The sequence below is a fragment of the Candoia aspera genome, chromosome 2, assembly GCF_035149785.1.
Source record: "Candoia aspera isolate rCanAsp1 chromosome 2, rCanAsp1.hap2, whole genome shotgun sequence".
NCBI classification, from domain to species: Eukaryota; Metazoa; Chordata; class Lepidosauria; order Squamata; family Boidae; genus Candoia; species Candoia aspera.
In genome coordinates this window covers 60,128,893-60,152,144 of record NC_086154.1, presented here as the reverse complement: position 1 = coordinate 60,152,144, position 23,252 = coordinate 60,128,893, and the positions used below count along the sequence as shown (strand labels likewise).

At 40.5% G+C, this 23,252-nt stretch overlaps 2 protein-coding genes across 3 annotated transcripts in view; one reads left to right on the top strand and one right to left on the bottom strand.

Annotated features, from left to right (window-relative positions):
• Positions 1-1,510: 1,510 nt before the first annotated feature.
• Positions 1,511-17,037, bottom strand: C2H3orf18 (chromosome 2 C3orf18 homolog). Its single transcript, XM_063291950.1, has 5 exons — positions 16,832-17,037; positions 7,129-7,548; positions 4,620-4,645; positions 4,204-4,333; positions 1,511-1,902 (listed from the first exon to the last, which is right to left on the bottom strand). The coding sequence occupies exons 2-5, from the start codon at positions 7,360-7,362 to the stop codon at positions 1,831-1,833; spliced, it is 462 nt and encodes a 153-aa protein (XP_063148020.1). The 5' UTR covers positions 7,363-7,548; positions 16,832-17,037; the 3' UTR covers positions 1,511-1,830.
• A 1,923-nt stretch (positions 17,038-18,960) lies between these two features.
• The window catches only part of HEMK1 (HemK methyltransferase family member 1), a 56,204-nt gene continuing 51,912 nt past the window's right edge, over positions 18,961-23,252 (top strand). Inside the window, exons 1-2 of one of the 2 annotated variants that reach the window (XM_063291951.1) lie at positions 18,961-19,036; positions 20,528-20,893. In XM_063291951.1, the coding sequence (XP_063148021.1) occupies positions 20,713-20,893 (181 nt within the window). In that variant the 5' untranslated portion in view covers positions 18,961-19,036; positions 20,528-20,712. Of the gene's footprint in view, positions 19,037-20,527; positions 20,974-23,252 lie in introns of both variants that reach the window. The other variant, XM_063291952.1, reaches the window with a different exon arrangement.

Genomic DNA, 23,252 nt, shown 5'->3' with positions numbered 1-23,252 from the left:
CCCTGCCCATGCTCTAAAGGATGAGGCCCTCCAAAGCATCCACTGTTCAATTCTTTGCGGGGAGGAGGGGAATGAGCTTCACTCCTCTTTTCACTGAAACTACAAGAGATAAACATGCACGGATATTTAACATTAGTTTTCACAGCAGTAATGATTAACAGGAGGGGAAGTTGACTTGTTAGGTCTGAAATTTTGTATTTTTCTTTGCACACTGAAGGCATAATTGGGCTGTAACTGTTCATCCAGCCTTCCAATTTTTCATCAGGAACTATTTTCTCTACAGTGATTTCTTGCGTGCCCTAGCTTTCTTTTTTTATTGATCTGTTGTAGCCCTTCGTTGTAATGACTCTTTTGTTTGCCTTCCTGCACAAGGAAATAGAAGGACGGGATAGAAATCCAATATGAACATAAATATAAGAGGCAAGTTCAGAAATAGGCAGTCACCATCATGCCACAAAGCAAAAACAACACACAGAAGCTGGCTGCTGTTGCCGATTCCTGAGTATGTACACCATCAGTGGGGTGAGGCAAATGCAAATAAAACTTTTTCCAAACTGTTTCTGCTAAGCCATAAAAAATGTAAAGTTTTCCATAGCACAAGCTTTTGCTTAGCACATGCTTCTTGGTATCTGCCCAACTACGGTTTGCAAGGCCTTTCTTCCTTGTGCCAATTCCCCCCTCCCCCTGCCTCCCATTCCCAAGCTGGAATAAAACAAAATCCAAATTCTGTACCTCAGTCCCCTGTATATTCATTTTTAGTGACAAGAAGAAAATAAATTATCTTAATTAATAAATAAGTAACTCAGCACCCCACCCAACTGTGAAAGAGATAAGCAAAACAAATGATGCCATCTTAAATGTGGGGTTGATATCCCAGTTTATCTAACAAACAAATAAGCAGAGTAAGCAGATGCATTTTTCCCTTAAATTGTAGAAGAAGTGTGTCATTTCCTCCACTTAGAACTGCTGTTCTTGCCAAGGTTAAAACAAGTGTGGAGAACCTTGCCGTGGATTTGAAACGAGTTATTAACCCATTCTATATGCAGATGAGGGGATTTCTGATTACTTAATATATGCAGGAACATGCAGATACAACATTATTTTTCCAAATACGACTGTGTTTCAGCCAAAGCTCGTTGTCCTTGGCTGAAGAACAATGGGGTGAATCATCTCAGGATCTACAAGTCAGTATTGTTGCTCTTACTTCTAAGATTCTTCCCCTGTAGTTGGTTTTGCTATTAGCAGCACCATCATCCAAGGTTTTCCCTTCTCTCAGACCAGCTAGTAGAATACCTTATACTGTAGAAATCTAGTGGAAAGGCAATGGCTAAACCTTGTGATCATACTGAAGGGCAGCTTTTGCTCCACCAGAGGAACATGAGATGGGATGACACAGATATCTGGTGACAACTTCATATGCTCCAGGTTCCTAGAAGTTAAACCAGTAGAATCATATTTTGGGTCTACTGCATAGAATGAATTAGGTGAATCTGAAGACTCAATACTATGTCAGTATCTCAGTGAAGAAAGGCCCTAGAAATTAATGCTCTGTTCCCAAAGCCTGATACTATATTCATTCCAACCAATGTATCTATGAATAACCTCTCATCTTCTGTCATACATAACTTGGTACCTGCAGCACTGCCATCAAACTCTGAGTGTAGCAGCATGGGGCAGTTTGTTGGCAACAGAAGCACTGGCAGTCTTCACTTTCCTGAAAACCATAGGTTCCTGGCCTCTTTTCCCAGCTAGAATTGATGGTCACTACCCACAGTAAGTTGCTAACTGGTTGGTGTCATCTTCCTGTATCTCACATAGAGGAAGCCTTCTTCATGCACTGATGGCATTCGCAACATCTGTGAACACAAGACAACTGGGTCTCTGAAGAACACCTTGATTTGCCTACAACAAAAGCAAAAAGATGGGGGGAGGGGGGGCAGAGAGAAACAGATTTGCAAGAATACTATGCAAATATTTTACCTTCGTATGACTCTCCCAAGATTGCAAAGTGTTGCATAAGATACATGCCACCACTGGATTGATAGAAATAATACCTGGGAACGAAAATCTTGTTGACAGAAGCATATGCCATATTTTTAAAGAGGCATGTTAGCATTGTCTACATACAGGTAGTTTTCAGGTTATGAGCACTAGTTCAGCTACCGTTCAAAGTTATGATGGTGCTGAATGAGGGGGACTTACAACAGGTGTGCTCCATAATGCCCGCCTGTGTTCTGTAGTGCCTGTCTGCAGCACCCACCCCACCCCTGCGGTACCTGTGCACCTGCCCGCACACTGTAGTGCCTGCCCGTGGCACCCACCCAGCCATCTGCACTCAAAAAACAATAGAATGATCTCAGTTCGAATTCTGTAGGTCCTGCCCACAGCACCCACCTGCCCACCCCCCATGGCACCTGCCCATGCTCCATAGTGCCTCCATAGTGCCTGCCCGCAGCACCCACCCACCTGCCAGCCTGCTTGCCTGGGATTCCCGCCTCTTCCCACATCAGGTTACAACAGCAACCGGGACATTGCACTTTACAACTGCATTGCTTAGCAATGGAAATTCCAGTCCCAATTGCCATCGTAACCTGAGGACTACCTGTAGTAATAAAAATCAACTTGCAACTCATCTTTCACTCCCTTAGCAAGAAGGAATCATTCAAACAAATGTTAAGAAGGTAAAAAAAGGAAAACTCAAAATCAGATGCAGAGTTTGCAACTGTTAGGTTGAGTTTGCACACAGTGCTTAACTAACTCAATTTGAGACCCAGAGCTGCATTTAGACAACATGGTCATCTTGGTTAGTTTTAGGGGTGTTGTGTGAACCCAGTTGATTGATTACTATACTTAAATTTGGTGTATTTATCTAAATCAGTAACCGAGTGTTTTCTCTGAATAAAGCTCTATGACTCTTCATGGACGGGGTCTGGTAATACTGACATCCTTATTACATATTATAATAAGCTGATATCTATTTCCTAATGAGGTAGCAGCCCTGTCCTCTTATCCCCATTCTTCTTGTAGGATGGGAGGGCTTCTCACTGTTCCTCAGCCATGCCAAAACCAGTATCCAGAGGAATGGGACTCAATCCCTTTAAATCACAACAGCATTCTAGAGGAAATAAGAGGGGGCAGAAGTTTTTGACTCCAAGGCTATTCAAGCCACCCTTTTGTTCCAAAAGTGTAGTCCTCCAATATTTGCTCTGCAGTGGGGCTAAGGAATCTGGGGCCCTCCAGATGTTGCAGACCTTCAACAATTAGCCTCACAACTTTGGTCATACCAGAGAGATCTCCTGGAAGTTGGAGTTCAGCAACATCTCGAGGTTCATCATCCATGTTCTAATGGGAATTAACTAAGCTTCTGACTTTCTGTTACTGCCATTTCTGTCAAAACTAGGCAGGAAACCCTGTAATGTTCTGGCCCTTGAACAGTTCTAGTATATCCAAATCTTCCCAAGGTATCCACCCTTCAAAATATAGCTGCTGTGTGTAGGGAGTAGGACATTTCCACATTTCTTTTGCCCTCAGCTTATGAAGCCATTACAACTGATGAGAATTGATCTGCTGAATGAAAGAAGATCCTTCCAGCACAAACATTTCAAGGTTTGTAACTATTAGATCAATTCTCCTCCAGATTCTCTTATTCTATTTCACATTGTTATTTGGAAAAAAAATAATTCTAAAAATGGCAATATGAGAACAGCTATGGCTTCAAGTCCAGGAAACAGAATCTCACCATCATTTAGCCTACAAGCATCCCCTCAAACTAGCCTTCCAGATGCATACGGCTCAACTCTCATACTTCCAGCCTGCTGGGAATGGTTCAGTGCCCATGCTGGCAGGGATTTATGGGAGCTGAAATTCAACATATCTGGTAGGACAATGGTGCACAACGTTTTCCAGGCTGAGGGGCACACTTGTTCTTTGAGTAGCTTGTCAGAGGCTGAATTTTGAAAGGGAATGGAAGGAAGGGTCAGAAGAAAAAAACAATAAAATCTAATTTGATTTGTTTGAACAATTACAACCAAATATATGGCTACTCTCCAGTCATGTGCTTACTAATTGTCTCTTTCTGTCACATTCCAAATTACAATTTGATAGTAACTTTTGGCAGTCTCTGGGGCCACACACAAACCTCAGGATTGGAGGGTAGGAGAAGCTGCCTCAGGAGTTTAATAGATTGGGTAGAAAGAGCATTACCTTGCTCTGGGCAGCCTGCACAGAAGCAGCGTCTCTGCCATGCTCCAGCAGTTCTTGTTCCAGCTCATCTTGTTCTTCGGCAGGATCAAAGTTGTACATGGGCATGAGCTGGTGTCGTAGCTTTTCCAGTCTATCCGGGAAATAGAGAGAGAGTGAGTTCCACCATACGAAGCATCAAACCAAGAGAACATTTAAACCTTCCTGGATTTATTCAGCAACTATTTAGGAACCAAATCTCCTGAGCAGGGACCATATATCATATGCCTATCAATGCACTGTTACATTTAAAGTTGGAAAGGGCATTAGTCTCTGCTGCTTCAAATATGAAGATTTGGGGGTGGGAGGGGAGATTTCTGGAAAAGAGAAACTAGCAAGCAATAAAAAAACTGTTTAATTCATATGTACAGAACACTTACCGTTTCCTCTTCCGAATATACAAAACCTAGAGGGAAAAACAGAAAAGCATGGTTGCTGTAAGCATATTTTCAGCATGATCCTCTGCACAGAATAACTGTAATGTGTACTTGAAAAAGGGAAAAGTTATGTAGTTGTTAAGGGGTTAGACTACATTAGGGTTGCATTAGGGTTCTCATGTGCCCTCAACTGTGGGAGATCACTGGGTGAACTTGGGCCAATCATTGTCTCCCAGTGAGATCTGCCTCACAGGGTTGTTGTGGGGGAAAAGTAAGAGGAAGAAATGCTATATATGACGCTTTGAGCTCTTGAACAAAAAGAATATAAAACTAACAAATAAATAAAATTACCCAAATTTATGAAGAAAGCAATAGGATCTGGGAAAACATATGAATTAATTTATTAGATTTATATCACCCCTTCTATACAGGAGCAAGAGATGGTACTCCCTCCTCCTCCTCTTTATCCCCCGCACAGCAACTTTGTAAGGTAGGCTGGGCTGAGAAAGAATGACTGGTGAAAGTCATCCAGTGGGCTTCTGTGGTGGACGGTGGACTGGAACTTGGGTCTTAACAACACTTAATACATCATACTGACTCGCTTTAGGGCATTTAATTTAGGAAATAATGTATGGTGGACTTGCATACTGGGGAAAATGTTGCTGTCACCCAGTTCTCATCCTTAGCAAGAGTGAAGGGATGATTTGGGATCTTAGCGTTAAGTGTATCCTACTGAATAACCAAAATATTGGTTCATACTTCTCTGATATGCACACACAGGCTTAGCATTTCCTTTCATTACAGATATTTATATTTATATAATTTAGAAATTTATATGTTTATTTTTATTTACAAGAAACAGATACAGTATTTACACAATCCAGAAACTATTTTATATATTTCTATTTATTTACTTATAAGAAACTGTTGGATGTTTATGGCATGTGTGATATCATTTGCTTTGAATGTATGAGTTGGCATGATCTTATTTTATGAATATTTGTGTGTGTGTGTGTTTTACAATTAGTGAAATTTCACACAAGCCTAATGTAGAATTGCAATATCAATAAAGAGCATGCGCTGAGTCCAAACTAAATGAACTACACTAAGATCCTACTGAAACCAATGTGAAAATAGAGTTCCAGTTAACGACTGATTTCAGTTAGAATTAGGTGCAGCTAACTTACAGCATAATCCTGAATAAGTGTATTGGAAATCAAGTCCCCTTCATCGAACTGCATACAATTGCAACCTTAGAATGCAATATACACTTAAATGGGGATCAATCCTAATTAACATGCATGGGATAGTATTCATCTTTGTAGCCAGATATACAGTATATTTACAGGTAGTCCTTGGTTAACTACTGCCCTATTTAGCGACCATTCAAACTTACAACAGCACTGAAAAAGTAATTTTACAACCAGTCCTCAAATTTACGACAGTGTCAGCATCCCCAGTGTCACAAGATCACAATTCGGGCACTTCACAACCAGCGTGCATTTACGATGGTCGCGCATCCCGCGGTGACATGATCACTACCTGCAAGCTTCACAGCCGGCTTCCAACAAGCAAAGTCAATGGGGAAGCCGGTAGGAAGTCACAAATCGCAGTCAAGTGATGTCATGCTTAATGACCCAGGGTGATTCGCTTAACAACCACAGTGAAACTGATGTTGTAAGTCAGGTGCAGTGATGTTTCGATGCTTAGCAATGGAGTTGCCGGTCCCAACTGCAGTGGTTAAGTGAGGACTACCTGTATTCATTCATTCATTTAATATAATTTTACTGCCTTTCAAAATAGGCTTCCTCCCAACAGTTACAAGATGAAATGATAATAGCCTAAAACAACTGATGAAAACAGCTGGACTGATATTTCCCATAACCATGATACTTTACTAAATAATCACTGGCATCTACAGATTAGGTCTTTAAAACAAATCAAACCAGAGGGAGGCAATACAGCATATCCTTTCTTAAAATGGAGCTACCACAAGAAAGCCTCTGCCTTTTTTCACAGATTTTATTGACAGGGGTATGAGCATAGACTACCTGATCAATCCTGAGTAGGAGGATACAGATGTAGGCAAGCCTTAAAATAACCTGAACAAGTCTGTTTACAGCTATACACTAACTGTTTATCTAAATAATGTGTTGTTTATTCGTTTAGTCGCTTCCGACTCTTCATGACTTCATGGACCAGCCCACGCCAGAGCTTCCTGTCGGTCGTCAACACCCCCAGCTCCCACAGGGACGAGTCCGTCACCTCTAGAATATCATCCATCCACCTTGCCCTTGGTCGGCCCCTCTTCCTTTTGCCTTCCACTCTCCCTAGCATCAGCATCTGTATCAGCTTAATGTATTAGCTTAACAATTATTGCAAAGGAATTGCAATTCTTTGTTAAAGCAAGGGCTAAGGCAATTCCCACAGAATTTTTAGTAGCTTTAAGCACAAGAGGTAAATTGGCATTAAATTTGGCAGTTTCATTCCCAAACATAAGCCCAGGTCTTACCACTGCTACCGCCAACCCGATAACAGTAATGATGCCAAAGGACAACAGCACAGTCCCCATGGCTGGGCCATTGCTGGCCACATCTGGAATTTTGGTGCTGTTAAAGCTGCTGGGTTCAGGTGTCATTGCAGCAGTTTCTGATCCGGTCCCATCAACAGTTGTCCCATGGTCTGGCTCTGGCCTGGTAGTACCACTGTGGTACAGATTACTTGCAGTGGGCGTTCTGTAATTCATCTTGAACCAGAGCGTTTTCTTTCTTTCGTTCGTTTTTGTTTGTTTGTTTGTTTGAACGACGGCTTCAACCCCAATGTTCTTTTTCAGCTATGAATTCATCATTTCTCTTCTTCTGTCAAGATGCGAAAGCTTTTTCACTTATTACCTTTAATGGCTCTTCTGAAATGAAGCCTTGTTGACTAATGCCTATGTATAAAAAGAGAGAGAAAAGGGGATAATTTGCCTCCCAAATTATCTTGCACTGAAGAGTAAACATTTCTGAATCCACACCACAGGAGGATGCAAACCTCAGGAGGAGGCGCTTTGCCTAAAGTTAAGCAATTTTATTCATGGCCAAGATGAAAATTGAACTGGGGACTTCCTAGCTCATAACCACATGCAACATTAACAATGTAATTCCATTAACAATGTAATTGCATTCTTCTATTCAGAAATCCTGCTGAATTGATCCTTTCCATCCTCTTTTGCTGGACCAACTGACGCTCTCCTCTTTTCAAAGGAACCTTGCCTGAGGGTCCAATTCTAATGCCAGGGTTTGCACTAGTGTTACGGAATCACGATCCTGTGCTCAACCAATAAATAACAGCTATAAAAGCAAATGATGACAATAGTGATAATGACATTCCCACAAGTTCCTACTTTATTATTAATTATATTTATATCTCACTCTTCCTCCAAGATGCTCAGGGGAATTCATTCTCCTGAATTTTAATTTGACGACCCTGTGAGCAGGGCACGCAAAAAGAAAGCAACTGTATCTCGGGGGAGATGGGCGGTGTAAATAAATAAAATAAATAAACTGCTCTAAGGTCTCTTGAGATTGTTGATAAGTGAGGATTTCAAGTTTCAAGCGATCAAAGGTCTAAGAATCAGAGAAAAGACAGTAAGGAAACAAAGAGATCTGTTACTGACAGATGTCTTTTCTCCTGTAACCAAGATGGACCGATTTTCAGGGATACTATATGGTAATGGTCTGTGAGAATGTCCTTGAGAGACGAAGAGGAGACTAGGCAACAGTCAGATAAGAGGCAGTTGAGCCTGCAGAAGGAATGGGGGCGTGGCAAACTGAAGGGACCGCCCCAGTTTATTGGACCGTAAAAGCGAGGGAGGAGACCTGTACTTTCAGACCTGCAAGATTCTGCTACTGTAACTTTACAGTAAAGGTAGTGTTAGTACTCGTGGTTGGTATTTCTTGTCTGAACTACTACCAAGGGCTGACATATACAGTGTATTCCTTTAGGTTGGAGTTAAAGGAGCTCAGAAGACTTTTATTATTTCAATTATGTCCTATCAGTGCATTTACAATTACCCAAACCAAGCCAATCACTCACTCAGGAAGATACCTAACCTGCTAGCATTATCTGTATTTACCAGGTTGCTAGAGTTTGCAGGATATGACTGGGTCACATACTGCAAAAGTATCATCTGAGTAGGCTTGGGATGTCGTTAGGGTCAGGGAAAGGGAAATAAAGGACATGTAACTGGATTTATTACATTATTTTATTGCCCTGTTATAGATTTTGTTTCTTATTTGTTGGGTTTTTAATAAGTTTTAATTTTATTTTTGTCTATTAATTCTATCAATATAGGCAAGGCTAGCAGCCTAGAGTGCCCAAATGACCACCTAGACACCATCAGCTGCAGCCTCTCTTCCTCGGCAAGTCTAAAAACCATTTTATTGTCAGGGGGATTGGCTAGGCATATATATGGTTAAAAATGTTCACTGTATTTTTAATGTAAATATACTTTTTTAAAACAAAAAAATGGTACTCATGCAAAGAAGGCCTGTTTAAGGATCAAGACAGCAAAAGTAAGTTTAGCAACAGAACATGTTCAGTGTATTTCTTATCTGCACAGGTACAAAGCTACTTTCTTTGATTTGATTGAAGGGGATAACCTGGGAAGCACTTATAAAGCACAGGATGATGGGAAGGATGCAGTAAGGAGAAAAGAAGTGTCAGTCATGCACTTTGTAACTTAAATAATACACATGGCTATCTTAAAGGACAGTCCTTACAAGAGCTGTGACTGATTATGTGCCAACAAGTCATTCTCTGGGATGATCTGTCCACAACCAACTGTGTACCCATCACCGCTGTAATTGAGTCTATCCACCTTGCTGTGGTTATCCTCTTGTTCTCTTACCTTCCACTTTTTCCAGCATTATAGACTTCTCAAGAGAGCTAGCTCTTCACATAATGTGTCCAAAATAGGATAATTTGAGTCTGGTCATTTGAACCTCAAGCAAGAATTCTAGGTTGATTTCTCTGATGATCCATTTGTTTGTTTTCTTAGTTGTCTATGGTATTCTCAGGAGTCTTCTCCAACACCAAAGTTCAAAAGCATCAGTACTATCCTTCTTCTTCAAAGTCCAATTTCCACAGACTCACAGAGAGAACCACTGCCTGCACCATTCTGATCTTTGTGAGTATAAACACATCACAGCGTCTGAATATTTTTTCCAAGGCCTTCAACAGTACCCTTCCAAGTGCTGGTCTGTGATGATTTCTTGATTGCTTAATTGATTCACTGTTAATTCTAAGGCTGATTGCTGCATCTGTTGTTTGGTCTTCTTTATATTTAATCATAGAGCCTAGAGCCAATCTGTTTCACATCTTCTATCTGGACTGTGGTTTCCTAGCCTGTCTATTGATTTCTCATGAGGACAATGAGAGGTTCTGGAATTCCCATTTTCCAAAGGACATTCTATAGTTTGACCTGATTGACACAATCAAGGGTATTTCTATAAAGCACCTACTGCCTTTGTTTTTGTATTTTTTTGTGCATCAGCAATAATGTTTCTTGTTCCTCAGCCTTTTCCAAAACCAGCTTGACTATCTAGCATCTCCCTTTCCATGTAGAGCTCTAATCTGCATTGGATGATCCTAAGCATTATTTTGCAAGCATGTGAAATTAAGGATATTGGATGATTGTTTGCATATTCCATTAAGAGTTCTGTCTTTGCAATAAGTATGTAGACTGACCTCTTCCAAACTGTTGGTCATGATATCACTCTCCAAGTTTGCTGGAATAGTTTGGTTAGAACTTTATGGAATCTTATTCTGTTTCTTGCCATTTTTCTGTAGATGGTCCATCAATTCCTATAGCCTTCCAACTTAGTAATGACAGGATCTAATTTCATCTTCTAGTAGAGATTCTTATAAATAGAGAGTATCTTTTTTAATAAGAAAAAAAATAATTTTATTAATTAATAAAACTTAAAAAAACTTAATTTTATTAAGTTTGAAACAAAGATAAAAACTGCAAAAAAGCAAAAAACTACAAGAAAAAAAAAAGGAAAGAGTGTGAAACACAAGAAAAAAGAATTTTGAAGATTACATATAGAGGTGACTTCCGACTTTCAACAACAAGAATATACAGCAATTTCCATAATTGATCACTTACTCTTTATTAAACCAAGATCACATTATTTCTATAAATCATTCCATTAGCACATTGTAAAAATCACTAAACACAATTGTTCCTTCCTCTTATATTAAAAGAAAAAGAAATATATAAACCTCCAAATCAACTTCCCTCCCAGGACAACATTTATTTATTTCCTTCCTACCACTATTCTATATATTTCTGTCCACTATAACAAAAATCAGATTATAAAAATATGTAAATTGTCTACTTTTATAATTAACACTATAACAATCTTAACCCTATTAAACCTAAAACCAAACAATTATTCTTATAAATCTTAAAAATCAAACAAACTTTAAAAGCAATCCAATAAATCTTAATCCAAATCATTAAAGAAAAATAAAATCATAGAAACCTTAATATCAATCCATATAAACATTCTTAATTCTTTATCCCACTTCAAAATATACCAGAGCATTTGCATATCTCCATATTACACACAAGGCATTTTTCATACAGAAATCAAACAGCCCAACTGTCCAATAGAGAATATCTTCTCAGGCACAGATTTTCAAACATTTTTAGACCATGGAACATGTAAGAAAAATTTGACCAGGAACACCAGATAGAAAATTAGACATGGTGAGTGAACTCCTTAATTTTTACCCTTAGTCTCTCATGGAATCCCATCAAGTTCTCACAGAACCCTAGGATTCTGTGGAACATGGTTTGAAAAACCATGTTCTAAAGTGACTTGAATACTGACATCTCTACTGTGCAGAATTTCAGTATACTCCTTCCATCTTCGTTTGATCTTCTTTGAATCAGTTACATATTATCTGTCCATCAGTGTCCTTTAGCATACCAATTAAAGACTGAAATCTTCTTCTGCGTTTGGAGATCTTTTGACTTTACTTGTTTTTGATGTTTGTTTCCATCTTCAATGTACTTTCAGATGTCATTGTAATATTGCTTGTTTGTTCTTCTAACAGCTCTCTGAGGTTCCTTCCTTACAGTAGTTAGTCTTTTGGAGGTTGACTTCTCTTCTTGACAATTTCCATTGTCTGTTCTGACATCTGGTCTTCTGTTTCTTGGTTTTTGGCAGTTTCTTTTCACATTGATCCTTAACAACATTTTTTATTTCATTCTACAGTTCCTTTGATTCCCTATCAATGAAGTTCAGGACTTCAAAGCAATTCCTGATATTCTCCTTGAAAATGCTCAGATCTTATCATGGAAACTGGTTGGCTTTGTTCTTCTGTTTTAGCTGGACATGGAATTTTGTGACCTCTTCCAGCATCAGTCCCTGCCCACATCTTTGCTGTTATAACTGAGCTTTTCCACCTTTTTGCATCAATAATATAGTAAATTTGATTTCTGTAAACTCCATATAGTGATGTCGATATACATATAGGCATTGTTTCGGCTGTTTGACTAAGGGACGCGGTGGCGCTGCGGGTTAAACTGCTGAGCTGCCGATCGGAAGGTCGGCGGTTCGAAACCGCGCGGCGGGGTGAGCTCCCGTTGCTCGTCCCAGCTCCTGCACACCAAGCAGTTCGAAAACATGCAAATGTGAGTAGATTAATTGGTACCGCTTCGGCGGGAAGGTAACGGCGTTCCGTGAGTCATGCCGGCCACATGACCACGGACGGGTCCTTAGGGACAACGCCGGCTCCAAGGCTTAGAAACGGAGATGAGCACCGCCCCCTAGAGTCGGACACGACTGGACTTTACGTCAAGGGAAACCTTTACCTTTTACCTTCGGCTGTTTGAAGAGTTTGTTAGCAATGAAGTCATTATTGGATCGACAGAAACTGGCAAGTCATTCTCCTGCTTCATTTCTTTTTCCTAGTCCATACAGTCCAAATACTTTTTTTTCTTTGGTATTTCCAACTTTGGTATTCCAGTCTTGAACCACAAGCAGTGTATCTTGCTTGCATATTCTGTTAATTTCAGACTGAATTTTACCATAGAACTCATCAACCTCCTCATCTTCTGCATCAGTGTTGGAGCATAAATTTGGATTATTGTCATGTTAACTATTGCCCATGAAGTCTAATTTATATCACTGTATTTTGTCAGTGACTGCATTGTACCCAAGTACTGTCTTTGCTATATCCTTCCTGACTACGAAAGCAACACCATTCCTTTGTTATTTTTTGTGTCCTCAGTAGTAAACAGCAATGATATTCTGACTGAAAGTGTCCACTTATAGTCCACTTCAAATTGCTGATGCCTAAGATGTCAATGTCTACTTGATTCATTTCCCCTTTCACCGTCCTGAGCTTTCCCACGTTCATACTGCTTACTTTCCATGTTCCCACAGTAACTGTCTTTGCAGCTTCAGATGTTCTTTTCTGGCACAAAAACATCAGCAACTAGACATCCTAAAGGTTTAATTTAGCTGTGACATAAACACTGTTAATACTCCAAAAGATCTGCAGCTCTTCCTCAGTTTGTTGTTTATTCATTCAGTCGCTTCCGACTCTTCGTGACTTCATGGACCAGCCCACGCCAGAGCTTCCTGTCGGTCGTCAACACCCCCAGCTCCCCCAAGGACGAGTCCGTCACCTCTAGAATATCATCCATCCAGCTTGCCCTTGGTCGGCCCCTCTTCCTTTTGCCTTCCACTTTCCCTAGCATCAGCACCTTCTCCAGGGTGTCCTGTCTTCTCATTATGTGGCCAAAGTATTTCAGTTTTGCCTTTAATATCATTCCCTCAAGTGAGCAGTCTGGCTTTATTTCCTGGAGGATGGACTGGTTTGATCTTCTGGCAGTCCAAGGCACTCTCAGAATTTTCCTCCAACACCACAGTTCAAAAGCATCGATCTTCCTTCTCTCAGCCTTCCTTATGGTCCAGCTCTCGCAGCCATATGTTACTACGGGGAACACCATTGCTTTAACTATGCGGGCCTTTGTTGTCAGTGTGATGTCTCTGCTCTTAACTATTTTATCGAGATTTGTCATTGCTCTTCTCCCAAGGATTACGCGTCTTCTGATTTCCTGACTGCAGTCAGCATCTGCAGTAATCTTCGCACCTAGAAATACAAAGTCTTTCACTGCTTCTACATTTTCTCCCTCTATTTGCCAGTTATCAATCAAGCTGGTTGCCATAATCCTGGGTTTTTTGAGGTTTAGCTACAAGCCAGCTTTTGCACTTTCTTCTTTCACCTTCATCATAAGGCTCCTCAGTTCTTCTTCACTTTCAGCCATCGAAGTGGTATCATCTGCATATCTGAGATTGTTAATGTTTCTTCCAGCAATTTTAACTCCAGCCTTGGATTCCTCAAGCCCAGCATGTCGCATGATGTGTTCTGCGTACAAGTTGAATAGGTGGGGTGAGAGTATACAGCCCTGCCGTACTCCTTTCCCAATCTTAAACCAGTCCGTTGTTCCATGGTCTGTTCTTACTGTTGCTGCTTGGTCGTTATACAGATTCTTCAGGAGGCAGACAAGATGACTTGGTATCCCCATACCACTAAGAACTTGCCACAATTTGTGATGGTCCACACAGTCAAAGGCGTTAGAATAGTCAATAAAACAGAAATAGATGTTTTTCTGAAACTCCCTGGCCTTTTCCATTATCCATCGGATATTGGCAATTTGGTCCCTAGTTCCTCTGCCTTTTCTAAACCCAGCTTGTACATCTGGCAATTCTCGCTCCATGAATTGCTGAAGTCTACCTTGCAGGATCTTGAGCATTACCTTACTGGCATGTGAAATGAGTTCTTCCTCAGTAGTAAGTTGAATACCATCCAACCTCAGGGATATATCATCTGGGATTATATCATTCATCACTTTACCTTGTCCATCTACATGGTTTGCCTGATAAAATACAGAAATTGTTTACCATTGCCTTCTCCCATGCAGTATGAAACAATGCCTTTGTTGTAGCCTCAAAAGTGAACATCTGCCTCCAGCACCTTCCCCTGTTGCTGCTGCCCAAAATTGAGCCTGCTTGCTTTAGCTGGGTAGCTGGGATGACCTTCACTCCTTTAATGATTCTGCTGGCAGTATACACCCTTGCCGTATATTCCCAGCATTCTTCACTCAACTTTCCCAGGAAAAGGCTTCCCACCACCACAAGGCAGCATAGCAGGACTTGAGGGGGGACACACAAATTAGTTAGAAGTAAACCCACTGAATACAATGTATATTACTTTTGAGTAGGGATGTGTTGAGTACACTTTCATTAAGAAATATAGGTTAGTATTCTAAAGACTAGTTGTCTGCATTTCCAAATTAATTTCCAAATCAGCTGTAGTGGAAGAGGCTTGTCTTTCTCTGTAGCAAACTTGGAACCGTAAGCAAGTGAGAGACGGGACATCAAGAACATCAATTAATTCATCAATGAATGAATTCAGATGCAGTATAAAGGGAGAAGGATATGACGCCAATGTACTCTGAATTAAAGAGGTTTTTCCATTATTATCCATATTTCCTACTATAGGAACATTATAAATAATGTTTATTTATAAAATAAAGTACAAAGCTGCCACACAGAGTTGGCTACGCCTCATGTGAAGAATCACTTCCTTTCGTTCCTAATTAATTTCAAGGAAGGAACATAGATTTGGATATTATGAGAAAATGAATTATATTTCTCCTCTGCTAGTTCTGCTAACCACAATTTTATTTTTATCTCCCTCAACTGCGTTTTTTTAATTATTTATTCCAAAAGTCCTAAATTACTACACCTTTTTCTGATGGAACCCTAGCATTTATTTTTCTTTTCCATACTTTAATTATATTACGCTCTTTTTGAAACCAAAAATGTGGTGGTGTATCAAAACTAAACATATATAATATGAAGCTTCAGTGTGGTCCATGCTTACTCAGAAGTACCTTCTTCTCAATTAAGTGTGGATGATATTGCAGACTTGGCTACATTTTATTTTTATTTCTTCATATTTATCATCTAAACATTTTCATTGCCATGCTGTCACTGCAGCTGTCAACCAGGTTGACTTTTTCACAGAACTTTCAACCATGGTCACAGCATCCCTTCTCACCAAAATCATAGCCACGTCAAAACCAATCAGCCACTGTACAGATGTGGTTAGAATTCCTTAGCCATCACTTCTCCCTTATTAGCACTGCATTTAATGTGCCTTTCTTTTGCCTAAAGATCCACAAAACTAACTCAGTTTAGGCAGCTGAATCCTGAGAAAGTGGAAAACTGTAAAACAAAAGGCAACTTGAACAATTCTCTTAGCTACTTTCTTGCCCAGCATGCAATCCCTCTGTAGCTCAAACATGTCAAAAACTTATCATAGTCAAGCTTTTTTCTTTCTTTCAGTAGACAGTTTAATTTTGTTGCAGAGGGACGTGAGGAAGAGTAATTAAAAGGAACAGTCCAGTCTAATCCCTAAAGTGCTGCTGAACCTGAGGATCCTTTGGGTACTTAGTCAGGCCTTGCTCAGACTTTCCCACCCAGGGAAAAGCGATTTTCCTTACTGTACAGTACAGTAATGCGGGGCGGTGGGTGGGGGCTCGAAGGGAAGCAGTCCGCTCTGAATCAAACCCAGCGCCTCCCTTCTTTCCCGAGGCTCTGATTTGACTGGAGAGGACAACGGGCCCCAGAGCAGAGTGCCAGGGGTTGTTGGGATTTATTGGTTGAGATGGCAGACTCTCCTGCTTCCGTGGCCTGCTCTCTTCCTATCCCCGCCTTCAGTGTGCCCTGCCTTGTTACGAGCTCAACCCCTACTGCAGCCTAGGCGAGGAAGAATCAAGCCTCCTCCGGTGTCCCAGAGGTCCGCCTCGGACCGAGAAAATACCCCCACGCCAGGATCGCTGCAACCCGGGGAAGACAGCAATCCTTCCCACAGCCGCCGGACTAATCCCCTTCGTTTTCGGAGGCTTCGGAAAGAGATCCTGCTTGAGACTCGCTTCCCGCCTATAACTTAGTGACGCCGACAACTAGGTCAAGTAAGGCGGATAGGTCGTGTGGATGCGTGTCCCGGGGAGTGGAAGACTCTGCCCCTGCCTTCTGCAGAAAGCCGGCTTTCAATGGCCGTCCGGAGGGACGGCAGTAATCGGATTGTTTTGCTGGAGGCTGGGCTGCCTCGAATATCTACCGCTTTGCTGCAATTCGGATTACCTGCACCGGAGAGGAAGGAATTGCTGCCGGGGGTGCTAGCACGGTCTTACGTGCCATTGTGCGTTCCAAGATGCTACAAGCAGCCTCACCCTGCTTCTGTCACTGCCCCTCTTAATCTCCTGCTTTGATCTCTCCCTTCCCCAGGATTGGATAACAGAGGAAAGCGCTTTGGTTAAGGATTGGGCCGGTTGGCGTGTCACTCAGAAAGAGGAGGGTGGCTGCTGCAAGCTCCGAAGTCCGCGCGTGCAAATCGAGATCTGTGTGGTCCAGGCTCGCGCTTAGCTGAAGGAGCGTCGCGCGCTCGGCCGGGTGAACGAGACACCTTAGGAGGTGTACGGTCTTAGGGATTGGGGTTCATTCCCCAACATTCCCTTCTTCCTCCTGTGTTGGAATCAATCCACCATCCTGTACGAAAAGACGAAGACTTTACTACCATTTGGAAATCAGGCACTCTACACATGTTAAAAGACACTAATATGCGGAATAGATATTTACCTAATAAAACCGCTCTTGTGATGGGCGTGGGAAATGCATTTCTGCTCCCCCCCCCCAATTCTGCAAGTGAGGATCGCTTCATAAGAAATTACTACTTTGATGAAGTTCCTTTTTGCAACTACAATGAAAGTCATAAGAAAATGGCTTAAGAGTAAATCGTCCTCCCCCCCCAATGTCCCTGCATTTGTGCTGTTAAGCATTAACAGCCAGTATGTGATAGCTGTTGCAAAACATGGAATGACTTGACTGCTAAATTATGGTTGCCTTAACCATAACTTAAAATAAACTACAGTTAGCTGGGCTCAGATAACATTTTTGTTGTTTATTCGTTCAGTCGCTTCCGACTCTTTGTGACTTCATGGACCAGCCCATGCCAGAGCTTCCTGTCAGTCGATAACATACTGAACCATAATGTGTGCTTGTTGTGGTTAGCTATGACTTCTAGCCAGAATGCATTCCTTTATGCTTTACACACCCACATATATATAGTTCTGAAGTTAATTCTGATGTTGGAAAGCATACTAAGTATCTTGTGAAAGGTGAAAGGTCCCCTGTGCAAGCACTGAGTCACCTCTGACCCTTTGGGGGGAGGCTGCTTTCGCAACGCTTTCTTGGCAGACTATCAAGCGGGGTGCTTTGCCATTGCCTCCCCCAGCCGTCACCCTCCCCAGCCAGCTGGGTATATTTAAAGCCTGTCTTACCTTCTCTCTTTATGAACTGCTCAGACCTTGAGCAATCTTATTCTGTACTGTCCTTCTTTAAACTGGAGGTTACCAAGGCTTGGTTTGGGGGATGACAGAAAGGAAATGCTTATGGCCCTCTTGGTGATGTCTTGTAAACAGAAGGTTAATAACCTATATTTAAAAATCTACTTCGCTTTTAATTGAATATTTTAGAACGCTTTTAGTTCCTGGTATTTAAATATTATGTTTTGTTTTATAGTTGTGTTTGTTCTGTATGATGCTGTAAGTCTGTTTTATATACCTGTATGGCTGCAGAGGTCTGAGCCTAGAATTTCAAGCAACACCAATTAGAATATTCCAATTTTTTAAAATTCAATCTGATTCAAGTGTCCAAATCCTGCTGCCTGTTAGAACATTGACCATAAAAAATAGGAGGAATCCTAGCTCACACATAAGACTAACCAGGATTTAAAACCATGATGTCTGATCAAGCCATGGATTGAGTCCATGCATATTGCTAAGCCATGGTTTGTTAATCTACGCTTTGCTAAATAAACCATTGAGAAGCTGTGGTCACATTTAGCTATAGCTTGCTTAACAATGATTTACTAAAAAAAATGTTGGTTTTGGTTTGCTGTGAACCCAGCCAAACAAACTACATAATAGTTTAGGGTTGGGAATAGATATATGAGAAGATAGAGATAGCCACTTTTGTATTGTTGCCAAGAAAATTACCGATGAAGTCAACGAGACTCAAGCTCGATTCAAAGGTGGCCTCAGTTTTTCCTAATACTTCTTTAGCAGAACTGCCTCCGATTTCCACGCGGCGTCTCCCTTGTCTCGTTCAATGCGCTCTGAAAGGAATAATAGCGTTTTAGAAAATGGAGCTTTGGCTCGCTAGGAACTTTAGTTCGATGGCGTTGTTGGCAGTCGAGCTGAAGCGCTTGCCACTCTCACCGGAAGGGTGTTCCCTCTCGAGCATCGTATTTCCACCATTCGGCGGAGACATGCAATTGTCCTTTCACAGGTAAAAGTTGCTGTCTTGCCCATCCTCGCATCTGAAGAAAAAAAAACCCGTGTATGGCTCTTTTTCCCTTTCGTTCAGTACGAAGTCATTTTTTAATTCCGCGTTAGGAAGGCTCCTGTGCTTGACTTCATGTATACTTTGGTCAGTTGTACTGCGTGCGTTGCAGATGCTGTGCGAAGGCTGGAACGTTTTCAAAATGAGGACTGAATCTCAGAAGAGATTCAAAAAGTTTCCTCCAAATGACTAACGAGGTCGATTCAGGCTAAACTTATTTAATTTTAGGTCTCTTTGTAATAAATATTTTAAAAGTTTTCTAAGTTCCATGGAAATTAATGAGAACAAAGCATAACTAATTTATTGTGGGAGAAATCGATTTCCCTTTAGAATGAGGAAAATACAGGGGAGGAGCTTCCTCTTTCACCTGGAAGCTCGGAGACTTGCCTTTGTTAAGGTATGCTTAGCGTATGGCATAAACCCCTCTGACTGTTTATACAGCCATGCATGATTAAACAAATGCAGCTTGGTGTGATGAGGGTGAAGATGCTGCACATGCTCAATTCAGTGGGTTACTATATGCAGTATGAAATCAAGGCATTTGCACCTTTATGTCCAGAAGCCACACAGGGCACCAGAGTAAAACCAAAGCTTTCTCTCTCATTGGGATTCAGAAGGGTCACACAGCTAAGGTTCAGAAGCATTTGCTATACTTAATCATTCTGTAGCTTGAGCTTCCTTCACCATAATTTATCTCATAGGATTACACTATTTTGATGTTAAAATGGGAGGGGGAGAGAACCATGTATATCCAATTCAAATCCTTTAAAAAATATATAGGATTAAATGTAATAAACTGCAATTCCCGCGCGTGCGCGCGCGCTCTGCTTCTGCCTTCCCACATTCTCATGCTTTCCCCCCCCCCCCCTTATATCAGCTCTTGTAACCCTTTGGTTAGCAATCTGGGAGGAAGAAGTTCAGACAATTCACAAAATCCCTGCCTCGATAAATTGACTAGTAAATGAGGGCTGGAGTTTTGCTCATTTAGTTTCCAAGGTTCTGCGATCTAATCCCTTTTTCCTAGCATTAAACCAGATTAATGAAACTCTGAATCTTGCCCTCTTGGTCATGCATTCCAGTTTAGGAGCTTGCCATTAGTTTTGGAAGATATCATTGAACACAACAAATGTACATTTTGCATAGGTGTATTGAGAAGCAACAGTTGACAGTAACTTCAAATAATATATACTGTGTATATGTGTGAGAAGTGTGGTGTCTGTGTATGAAATTATTTGAGCAGGCTTTAACCTGGTGTACTCTGTGAAAGCAACTTTGCCACCTGAGTGATACAAACTTTTTAGAAAAACGTGGATAAAGATAGTTATAGAAAGGGAAATCTCATATTAACATAAGATACTGTAATGGTTCATTTTTCTGTGCAAAGCAAACCTGCTTTGAATTTGAGAAGATTCATTTGTTTATCTCTCTGTCTCTCAGTGTTCTGCCAGGACAAGATGGCATTTGAATCTGACACTGACGTTCTTCTCTACAATAATGATGAGATTGGAATATTGTGCAATGGTGATTTATACTATTATATCAGACTACCGACAGAAGCCCTGCAATAGTCCTGCAAAGGAGAATCAGTGCTTATATCTAAAAATTGATATTTTTTGGAAGCAATGAAAGGTTTCAGTAATGTTTTTTACAGGAAGATTTTTTGTCTATTCTCGCACCATGGATTTTTTGGAATGAATCAAATTGAAGATGCTCTTCTAAATCCCTGCCACAGACTTCTGAGAAATTATTCTTATTGTAAATCCAGTTTGGTCTCAGCTGATGATGTGGTCAAGTACTGGCAAGGTGTGTTTGAAGCAAAGAATATCCCAGAAGCACAGGCATCCTCTGAATATATTGTTTCTCATGTCCTGGGAGCAAAAACAGTTAAGTATTATGGGTGAAATTAGAGCTACAGTACTAGATCTGTAAAACTACAGGTCAACATTAGACAGCAGTAAAATATATTTTTCTATATCTCTGCTACACTGTAGTGTTTGTCCAAATTTTTTCAGCCCAGAACTGAGTGTCCTAATAAAATATGGAGTGTCTGTACCAAGCATCAAAATGGTACCTCAAGATCAATCTTATCAGTCCTCTGGCACATAACAAACCTCCCTAAGAGATAAGTATCACTTTTTGCAGGTATGTTGCAGCTTGGGCATGCTTCCAAAGAACTGTACTGATCAAGGTACATGAAATATGTTCACTGTTTGCAATGGCATTGGCTTTTTTATATAACCTTTTCTTGATTATTAAGCACATCAGATGTATATGTGTCCTCATTTGCCATAGATTGTAATGGCTAAACTACTGCTCCCACTTCACAACTAGAACTTAAGAGAGTACAGAAAAGGAATAGCAAATGATTAGATAATGAAATTACAGTAAAGGCATGAGGTAAGAAAAGAAAACAGCTGAAGCTAGTTTATGCCAATATCATTCACCTTGACTCTCCCTACCCTTCTGTCCTTCCACATCATCGTTTCAATCATGTTCATATACCATGTTACACACTGCTTTCTCACATTTATGACTTTCCCCGTGAACTGACGAAGAATAAAAATCTTTTCTGCACATGCCCTGCCCAGCAAACAGCCACAGTGCATTTCCCAAATTTTATTCATTGTCACCAATTCAAGGCTTTCAAGCAGAATTCCACCAAATATCTTCCCAGTAGCATTTAATAAACTAGTCCCCTTGTATTTTGGGCATTTATTCTTGTTACCTTTCTATAGTGAAACAATAATATTCTTCCAATCATGCAGTCTTCATACACACTAAGCAAGTCACAAATCCAGCTCAAAAGCAATCCATACCCATATTTTAACACTGTTATACATTCTACACCTGCAGCTTTATTATTTTAAACATTAGTAAAGTGTATATGGCTTCCTTTTTTTCTACTTCAGACACTAACATTTTTTCTTGGATACTAACCTTTATAGCATTGTCACCAGCTGTAAGGGCTTTGGTAAATAGAGATTTTCACATAAAGTTTTTTTAGTAATTAGAAAAAGTGTAAACTAGGTGATGAGCCTTAATCATACCAGTGCCACATGTAACTTACCATATTACAAAGTGCAATTTCTTCTTATAAGAATAAGAAAATAAATAGCCTGCAGACAATTTTACATGATTAGTCGTCTTCATTTCCATGCTGGTTGCAGAAGGCTGAGAGAATCCAGGTGAATGTTAGTAGAAATATCCTAACAGAGCAATATAATAAAAGAGCCAATTACTAAGGATGATACTAACCCTCCTATCAGTGAACTTGAGCAGAGGCTGAAGAGCCATCTTTTAGAGATGCTTTGAAATTGGATTCCTGCAGTAATCAGGAAGTTGGATTTGATGGCTTAAATAATGCTTTCCAACTCTGATTTTATCATTCCCTACCCTATACATTTGCCAAAATGGATATTTTGCATTAAGTTCGTATATTGCTTTTCTCAGAGTATGGGATACTGAACAATGGATTTAAGTTGCAGGAATGCAGATTCTGGTTTAGTTTTAGGAGAAAAAACCTGTTGGAATTTGTGAAATATGACCCAAAATGAATTTTTTGTTTGGAAAAGGATTGATGAAAGACAGAAACTAAGAGCGCAGAATTAGGAAAAACAGTAGTTACAGTACTCAGCTGTTTCCCTTACTGTATGTGGTTACATCCTATCACTCTTCTGTGTTTATAGTTAATTCAGTGAAAGCTAGCTTTCATAAGCTATTCTAGTTAAAGGAAATGATAGAGCAATTTGTTAGTGGAGCGATTTACCCAGAGAGACACTGAATTTTCCTTCATTGGATGCTGGACAGACATCTGTCAAACATGCTTTAATTTAGATTCCTGTATTGAGCAGAGTGTTGGACTTGACTATTAGCACGCTAGTGGATGGGAAATCCATCCTCTGTTAGCCTTCACATTAACAGCTTTGAACTTCTTTTTTGCCAGTGGTTACTTTAAAAGGGGATTAGACTTGTATACCACTTTATCTACCATACAAGTTATTATGAGCCTCTTGCATTCAGAAGCATATGACATTGAAAGCTAGTTACAATGCTGGAATTGTTGCTATCCTCCTTTGTTGATGTTAGTTCAGCCTTCACCACCATGCCCTCAAAATGAAGGATGTCAACCCTTCAGAGCAGATCAGATCAGGAAACAGTCAAC

What these genes read in the sequence shown, in the direction of transcription:
- C2H3orf18 (XM_063291950.1), bottom strand. Translation starts at nt 7,362, where the DNA reads ATGAATTACAGAACGCCCACTGCAAGTAATCTGTACCACAGTGGTACT. An exon ending in TCGGGTTGGCGGTAGCAGTG is followed by an intron (nt 4,646 to 7,128) that starts GTAAGACCTGGG and finishes TTTTCCCTCTAG; the next exon opens with GTTTTGTATATTCGGAAGAG. An exon ending in TATATTCGGAAGAGGAAACG is followed by an intron (nt 4,334 to 4,619) that starts GTAAGTGTTCTG and finishes TTTCCCGGATAG; the next exon opens with ACTGGAAAAGCTACGACACC.